Below are 9,550 nucleotides of genomic sequence, written 5' to 3' on the forward strand. Positions count from 1 at the left end.
GTGAGAGCAGTTGTGGCACCATAAAATATTGTAATAATGTTGAAGATAGAGGCTATGATAAAAACTAGTCTAATGTAAAGAATTACTGCTAAATTAACACTCCTTTTTTGGAATCATAATCAAGTAACACAATAGACATAGGATGTTGATAAAAAAATATAATGAGACATCATTTATTTTTCATGTTAATTGTATATGAAATTACCATTCATTTCCAACAAACTAGCCATAGAAAGATGCTGATGAGTACCTGAACAGCAAAGAAATTTTTGAGTATCTATCCATCCTATTCTCAAAATGCAGTGCAGTTGCATTTCAGGTAATTGAATAAGTGAACTTAAATCAACATCAACATCATTACTTATATCAATGGCACCATTTGGATCACCAAATACATTCACTTCTATGACATGGTCTCCATTAAAAGAACATCAAATTGAACATGCATAAAAAAGTAATACTTTGTCCCTCCCTTAGCAGGACTCCAATAATCCTCCTCAAACTTCCCAATAAACCCCCAAAATAGAAGGTAATTCAAGTAAAACTGGAAGTAGTAGTCATAGTTAATAGCTTCGTTGAAGCTTGCAACCTCATCAACATATCCATTTTTGGCACAATATCTCATCAATTTTGTCCTCCCTGAACTTAAATTCATACAAAGCATTGCTCAAATAAAAAGCCACAATAACATAATTGAAATCCCCATCTTTTTTATGCTTCACTTTACCAATAACTCCCTTTATTCCTTTATTCTTTTTTCTTTTTCTATCACTATAATGTTTTGAACATCATTGGAGCGATTTATCTCAATATAAATTACATCCAGACATTCAAGATTTGTATCAAAAAGAGTGATAGTGAGCGATAACAAAAACCTAAACACTCACCTTTCACCTTCTGCAATGTGCGAATACAATGATGCTTCATGCAAAACTTGCTCCACTGAATACAACCGGGAGTGCCACGGAGGGGCACTTGTGAAGCTCGACAATTGCGAGTTGAAGGAGATGAAGAGATGATGCAGAAGAGAAGAAAGTGTTTTTGATAGCAAACGGCATCGTTTGGCTGTTCCCCTTAAACAGTGTCACTTTTCAAATTGCCAACTAAGCATTTAACTGCACACATCAGCAGTATTATAACGTCTGGTAACTTTTGGACTAACGGAGATTTACGATTCTAAGAGTCAAGGATGCATTTGGTCATTTTAAAAAATGGAAGACTAATCTGAAGCGAGTTGGGAATTTCAAGGATCATTTTGGACATTAACTCTATTAGTTTTTGAATAAATTCAGATAGACTCCGATGGACTTGCTTAAACACGACCAAAATTGGCGTTGAGTTTGCATTGGACGCCGCCCGTCTTGGCTAAAAACGAGGTCGTTTTTGGCCCAAAAAAAAGAAAAACAAGAGAGATTAACGTTACCCACTTACCCTACACCAAAAAAAAAAAAAAAAAAAAAACGTTACCCACTTACCCTAATTGGCTCGGTCACACCTTTCTCTCACTCTCCCCGTTCTCTCACTCTCACTCACTCTCTCAGTGTTCTGACCTCTGCCGTCTGCCGTTCGTCGCCGTTCTCCGCCGGTCGCCTGCGTTCTCCTTCGTCTGCTCGGCTTCGCGCACAGACGCACGTCGCTCTCTACTCTCTGCTTTGCCTCTCCTTACTTTCGCATTCTCGCTCTCTGTTCTGCTTTGATGCACGTCGAATCTCTGCCGTCCGCCGCGCTGCCGTCGTTCGTTCGTCCATAGCCGCACACGTCCAGACGTCCCTGCACGACTGCGCCGTTTCCCTGCCTGCACAACTGCGCTGCTTCTCCGCTCCATTCAGGTATGGTTTTTAAAAACAATTTCATAGTTGTTACTTGAGTTTCTTGCTGACTTACTGCATTTTTAGTTGTTAGTTGTTACTGACTTAAATTTTTTAGTTGTTCTGTGATAGTCTGAACTCTGCTTGTCTGAATTCTGATAATTGTTAATTCATTTTTCATAATTGTAATTTGCAAGGGAAAAAAGGTTGAATTTATTTTAGTTCTGTTGGAGAATGATGTTGATTCATGTCACTGAAAGCTATTGCAGTTGCAATTTTAGCAAATTACAGTGTTACTGTATGTGTTCTAGAACTTGTTATAATTGTAGTACTATTTTAACTTATTATGTGTTTTGAGGTTGAAATTGTTAATTTTGAATGCCTATATTTGAGTAAATATATATTATATATTATATACATATTTTTAAAAAAAATCATAATAGGTAAACTTGTGTATGAGTCTATGAGTCGAGTCTAGGTCAGTTCCACGAGTATATTTATACTCGCGTGTTTGATAACCTTGCTTATATCAACCCTTGGAAAAAGAATATCAAAGCTTGTATACGGTGTACTGGTTCTTTCTATTTTTTTATTTTTTTTTATTTTATTATTTTCCTGAAGGAGAAAATTGATTTAGGTTGCTTGGTGAAGTTTCTGTTATGAATTTCTACTTCCTGATATGTTTCTAATTATCAATGTATTTGGACTTGAAATATCAGTAGTGGTTCTACAATCAATTTCGATTAGATCTATGTAGGGATTGGCTTCATATTGGCATACTTGGGGAACTTTTACCCCGTGAAGATTAAAGAATGCTCTGCTTGATAAAAGGCATACACTGAGTTTGAATTCGTAGTAAAATCTGTAAAGAATGATTAAAGGCCCGGTTTTCACCCGGTATAATTGTGGCTATAAAGTGTTTAGGTTTCATTGTATCTCGGACCAGGTTAGGGTCTAAAAAATAGGCCTGGTAGGCTGGTACATATTTAGGGCCGGGCCTACCTGGGTTAGGACAAACCCGGTTTTACCCGGCCCATATACACCCTTGGCCTAATCTAGGTAAGTCCCATCTAATGTCTCTATCTTTGTAATATTTCCCTTCATGACTACTAGTCCAATAAATCTTTTTGCTACTGATATTTCCTCCACTCTATTTGTAAATCCCGTTAACCTTGTCAGCCTTAGTTGCTGCAGTTCCCTGTACTTAGTTGCTTACTTTAAGTATGAAAACTTTGTCCTTGAACCCCAATATGAATAACTCTTAGGATCAATCTGCATCCAAAATAGTGATGAACATATATCAGTTAATTAGTTAAGAGATACTGCAAAAAAGCAATAGTATGATACGATTCATTAATTAACTGATTAACCTACCGTAAAAGAAAGTTGCTCCAAGGCAGGGCATAATTTCAAGGAGGAGACTAAGGCATTGATGCTCTTCAGCTCTTTTCATCCTTATGGCTTCTTGGCCAACACTGCTCCTTTAATTCGTAGAGTATGAAGTTACCACTTGAAGGAGAAGTTGATGGCCATATAAGTGCCCACAATAAAACCATTTGGACTTAAAAAAGTTGGTTTTATTTGACTAACATCACCTTAATGCTGGATTACTGAGTATGGTTCAGTGGTTCAGAAATTGGGTTTTCTCAATTCCTGAAATTAAGGAATTGTTCTTTCATTTTAGTTGAATTGTTCTTGCAATTGTAGCCTTTTAAGTTTTAGCATGCATGATTAGTAACTTTCATTGATAAATCTGAAATTTTGCAGATCTACAGTAAGAAAAATTGGACAGCTGTAGACATATACTCACCATTGAGAAAAGATGTCAGGTGGGTTAACCTGGAGGCACCATGCCGTAATTCAAGCTTTGTTGTCACGAGGTCCACTCAAAGAGAACGATTTGCACTCAATGTTCAAGGAACTCACTAAGAAAAGCCCAGGTTTTGTTTTTTAAAATTTTATAGTTTACATTAAAGTTTGTAGGTTTTGACATCCAAATTTTAAGCTTTCTGTATTTTGGCATGGTTAATGCTTAATCTTTATGTTTAAAAAAAACCGGGGGGGGGGGGGGGGTTGGGGGGAGGATATTGTATAAATCAAACATGGTTTTTGAAGTTAAGTTCTAAACTTATGATCCAGTCTAGTGTGGTATGATGAACACTAAGAATGAAGTTGAGAGTTTTTAAATAATGACTGTAACGAACCATCTCTACCAAAAGCTCAAGTGTTGGGTAAAGGCATGAATGTTTTATATCTATTATCTAGCATGTGAACTCAAATTAGAGTTTCTGTTTGGCTAGAGTGTGGAAAATTCATGCTGAAATTTAACTTCTATTTAGAAGAATGAGAGATCAAGAATCAAACTTTAGACTTCTTGATCATAGAGCCTTTGATAGGTTATCATGAATAATCTCTCACCAAAAGCTCAAGTAGATGGAAGAAAAGGGCTGAAATGGTTTTGTATCTTCCAACTAGAAAGGGTTCCTCTTGTGATTAATTTTTTCATTTTTTGATTTGTAGTTTGGAATATTTGCATTTCATGTGTATTTGTTAACTTGTTTTTTTCTCATGACCTTAATGGCAATTACCTTGGTGTAGGCACTGATCGGAAGCTATTTGATGAGTTTATTCTGAAGATAAATATGGAACTTACTTTTGTTAATTTTGAGTTGCGTGCCTGCATAGATCAATATGATGGCCAAATCTATTATGGTGTGGTCAATACAGTCTCTGACGAACAATCAAAGCTTGGAACGAAGTATACAATCCCTGAAATTGCTTTTTATAAGGCTCTTGTAAGTTTAGCTGTACTTGCAAGTGTTTCTCCAATCTCTATTTGTGTGTGCTATGTAGAACAAGTACTAGGTTCTGTAAATATCTTTGCATGAGATGTTGAATATTTGTGTGTAGCAATTGTGTGAATATCAAAAATCATTGGTACAGTGTGTAATTCATTTGAAGTGAGAGTAATATGTATGTATTTAGGATTGATATATGTGGGAAAGATTGAAATCTAATGATTAAGGATTGAAATTTGTTTGAGTCTAGGTTGCTTTTGTTAGACCTGGTCACATGGAATAGTGGGGTAATCAAATCATATATTATATATAATGTATCATAAACAGGATGTCTTTGTGTGAGATCGGAGAAGTAAGAAATTAGCTAGAAATTTTCCTTTGTAGCATCCAGAAACTGCAAATACCTTACACCATCCTATATTATCCCTCATTGGTTACTTAATCCTTGAATTCAGGGACCTTCTAGATCCCAAGGTAAGGATTTAATAATAACTAATTTGATTCAGACCTCGCACTTGATGTATGAACCATATCGGTTGAATACTGAGAAGAGAGATGGGAGAGTGATATGAATATTATTTATTTATTTATTTTGGTAAATTAATGGGGATAATTATTATTTTGCTATTCAATGACAAACAACAGATGGAAGTGATAGCACAAGATGCCATGGCAAGTGGTGTTGTATCTAGCATTGATGCTCTGAATCTTCGTTTGGACAGTCAGGTTACAAATAGATACCTACACTTTTTGCTCATAAAAAATTGGATCTGTTTACATTTATAGCTGTAAATGCTTGAGATGTACAAATATGTTGGAAATTTAGAAATGTCTATACTGTATCTTATAGTATCACATAATGTCTCATATCATATCTTAAAATATTACATTATCTAAGTTTATCTCTTAGATTCATGTTTATATTTCCTTATACTTCAGATTTGTTTCTTCATCTAAATAAGATTTGGTTTTGTAATATTATTATAAATAGGGAATAGTGCTTTGTATTTTGTTTTTGTATCATAGCACAGCATACTCAAGAATACCACACCTATATATTTTTATACTACTGATAGTCTTAATTTTCTCTTCTATTTTTCCTTTACTGCCTAAAGTCCATAATCTCAATATGGTATAAGAGTGGTGCTATCTTTTGTGGTTTATGTGACTATTATGCTAGAGTTTCATACAAATTGAACCTCTTCTATTTTTTCTTCAGTGTTTCTCCTGTATTTGGCTACCCAATATTTTTCTTGTGGCTTGTCTTCTATTACATTTCTTTTTTGGTCTGTCTTTGTTATTTTTGGTGCTCTTTTTGTGTTAGAGCTATGATTCTCGTACGTTATATAATTATAAATAGCGATTGGACCTTTGCATTTTGTATCAACACCTCATCACATTAGAATAGTCGCACCCATATATTTTCATATTAATCAGCCCTTGTCATCTTTTTTTCTTCCTTTCCTACATGTAGCTCAATCTGAACATGATCAATCAATGATAAACATCACTAATTTATCATTAAATTGGATAGTGAGAATACAGTTAACAAATTGTGGGACATTATCCCCAATTTTCATCTTTCAAATATTGTTTGGTCTCATCCCACTAATTCGACTCCACTTTCATTGTCATGCTTTACTTGACTGTGAAGCCCTTCTCAATTAACACACATGAATTTATTTCACCATTCTCTCCCTGCATCAACTAGGCCTATCACATTAAGTAAATGTATGCATTAACTGAGGCACTAGCTCTTTGATGTGGACAATCCAACATGTCATGGCATGGGGGTTCGACTATATTTTTATGTTGGTTGTCGAAGACCTAATACAACCCTCCTCCTTTATCCGGGCTTGGGACCGGTTATGTACCGCAAGTGTAACATAGATTAAAATGGTTTAGATTAAAAAATGACCTTGTTACAATCCTATTATTATTTGTAAATCATTTTGTGGCACCTCTATGAAATTGGGCATATCTTGCCGTCCTATCATAAAGAACATAACATATTCTTTATAGATCAAATAACACAATTCAAACTCCTTCCTCTATTAGAGCCTTTAATGAACTTGTTTCTGTGCCATATCTTTTGACTTGTCTAAACATTGAAGGCCATCAAGTTTTCTGGTTTCTTTATTTGACTTTTCACTAAACCGCTACAATAGCAATATAGTCTTAATGGAATTTAGCAAAATAGGTTATTTGATGGCAAGTCTTTTTGTCGTAATTCACTGCCAGTAACTTATTTTTCATAGCATCATTAATGATGTACCTTTGTTCTCTAAATAATTGTTAGTCTCACTGTTTCTAGTTCTTTGGTGGCTGAAATTATTTTTGTCGTGAAGGATTTCAAGCCACCATAGATGCCACAACACGGTGATTATTGAACATCTAATAACTGAGGCTACCTCCGTCACAACAATTTACACGCTAGTCCCAAGAGGCCAAGATACAAAACTTAGTATATCTTATTTGAACACAACTGCAAAGAACTAGTTTTTCAGTGAGGGATCCGTCATTTTTCAATACTAATTCTGTGTGCACTTCCAAGCATAAAAATTTCTGTCAGATAACGGAGTTTGTGTGCCGAGATTATATTGTACCACTTCCTGGGTAGTTGCATTCAATCTATGAAAAAGGTCTCACATTTTTGCACTAGCATCAATGCATACTGGTACTGTGGTAGAAGGGACTTCTATTTGCTGATTTTTTTTTTGTGTGTTATATTTTTTTAAAAACTTTTGTGCTTCAGTATTGAAGGACTTTTTCACTGTGAATATCAATATAAGTGTGTTTACATACCAGCTTCGTATCAATTGTAAATGTTGACTATGGCGATAACATTAAGTTGTCTTTCTATAGGTTTCGATCGCGATAGATCCACAATCCCAAGGAAGCCAATCCAATATCCCACATCCATTGAAAACTTTCACAAAAATTCAGAAGGAAAAGGCACTAGATGACCTTGTGAGGGATAGGTGGCTTCATGTGACTGAAGATGGTCATATCAAACTTGGAGTGAAGTCATTTCTTGATCTTCGCAGTTGGTTTCGGAATAATGACATTCCATCATGTCAAGTTTGCAATGAAGCTGGTGTAAAGGTTATCCTGTTTGTGACAGTTCCTTCTTTTTCTGTCATTGGTTTTGATTGTGTTGCATTGGCATTTGACTTTCTGCTTATCCTTTTTCTGGAATCTATGCATTGTAAATTTTAAGTGGGAATTCCAAAAGAAGAAATCTTGATAAAATTATAATTTGGTTAGAAACAATCAAGTGGTTCATTAAATTGATAAGTGTTGTGTGCTTATTTTATTGTTGAAAACTATTTGAGTACCGTTTGGGCAAGTTGAGTTATACAGTTATAATTTCTTCTACATGGTGATGCTGTCTGAATTGTATTACCAATACGGAGATATATATTTCTGATCCATCCTGTTTGAACCACTGATAAGATCCCAAGACAATAGTAGCTAGACATGTTATGTAGTAGAATTGTGGGAAGAAAAAACAATAGAAATTGAAAATTTGAATTATATACTTAGCATCAATAATACTTGCAACACATTATTTCTCTTTTGCGTCTGATTATTCATTAGTTAATATGACAGGCCGAGTTATGCCGAAACGAAAATTGTACAGTAAGAATTCATCACTACTGCCTCAAGCAACTTTTTTCCCGAAGAAAGGTATTATTTTCTTGTTGCAAGTTTATAATGTTCCCTTTTTTTTTTTTCAATTCATTTTGTTTATAAAATGAATATTTTTTGTTTTATCTTTACCACTAATTCATGTTTAGGTGGAAAAAGTTTGCCCAAGTTGTGGTACCTCATGGCCATATACAGTACCCAAGACAGAAGCTGTGGAAACTGAAGATGAGAATGAACCCGGAGGAAGCCGACAAGCTACTGGTTCTAGAAGAACCAGGCAAGCCGTGGCAACTGAAGTTGAGAATAAACCTCGAGGAAGCCAACAAGCTACTGGTTCTAGAAGAACCAGGCAAGCCGTGGCAACTGAAGATGGGCATGAACCTCGAGGAAGCAAACTACCAACTGGTTCTAGAAGAACGAGGCAAAGAACCAATACGAATTCTGGGGATGAAGCGGCTGAATCATGTGATGAGAATGTGCCAAATGAACGCACCGGAAGCCAACATGGTAATGAAATGACACGCAAAAGGGGTAAAACTCATAGAAGTGGCGATGCAAATGTGGGAATATCTGCTGAATCTCAATCCCAATCTTTACCCGGCGTTCCCGGTACAAGGAGAGTAACCCGAAGCTCTTCTCGTCTCCAGTAAATCAACAATGGAATGTTAAGAGCACTGTATATTTTGGTGTTGACAGATGCTAACTTTGCTGAACCCAATGGATATATGAATAGGCACTGTGATGTAGTTCGTAGGGAGCATTTCAAAACCCAGCATTATTCTTAGAATGACCAGTAAATATTTATGCTGTTTATCATTTAGCCATGTAATGTGAACTTTTTCACATGATTTGGTTATGCAAGTGTCCAAGAATAACTCCTTTTTCTTTTCAGTGTCGTAACAAAACTAACTAGTGGAATGAACAGGCCAGCACAAAAACTATAGTGCCAGAGTCATGTTTGGAGGATTGCTTGATTCTGTGCTAATAAAGAAAATAATGTAGCCCAGCTCGGCATTCAGCAACCTTAATACAAGAGATGACAGGAGGACTAACACCACGTACGAATATATTCTTCAAGAACTAATCATTGAAATTTTTTTTCGGAATTAATTTGATACATGGCTGATCTTTCGGAACTTAATTGACTATTAACTCTAGGAATTTTTTTGACTATTAACTTCAGTTTTAATACGTTCTTTAGAATAGATATTTTTTTTTGGTAATTAACGGGGCCAAAGGCCAAAGAGAGAATTACAATGCTATTTGCCGGGGTAAAGAAAAGTCAGACATTAA

General features: G+C 35.5%; 1 protein-coding gene across 1 annotated transcript; it reads left to right on the plus strand.

Annotated features, from left to right (window-relative positions):
• Nucleotides 1-1,342: 1,342 nt before the first annotated feature.
• On the plus strand, nucleotides 1,343-9,148 carry LOC112741583 (uncharacterized). The gene is made up of 7 exons (XM_025790601.3): nucleotides 1,343-1,829; nucleotides 3,576-3,748; nucleotides 4,407-4,603; nucleotides 5,252-5,332; nucleotides 7,472-7,711; nucleotides 8,219-8,296; nucleotides 8,407-9,148. The coding sequence occupies exons 2-7, from the start codon at nucleotides 3,631-3,633 to the stop codon at nucleotides 8,905-8,907; spliced, it is 1,215 nt and encodes a 404-aa protein (XP_025646386.1). The 5' UTR covers nucleotides 1,343-1,829; nucleotides 3,576-3,630; the 3' UTR covers nucleotides 8,908-9,148.
• The last annotated feature ends 402 nt before the right edge of the window (nucleotides 9,149-9,550 follow it).

This window comes from Arachis hypogaea, chromosome 2 (assembly GCF_003086295.3).
Source record: "Arachis hypogaea cultivar Tifrunner chromosome 2, arahy.Tifrunner.gnm2.J5K5, whole genome shotgun sequence".
NCBI classification, from domain to species: Eukaryota; Viridiplantae; Streptophyta; class Magnoliopsida; order Fabales; family Fabaceae; genus Arachis; species Arachis hypogaea.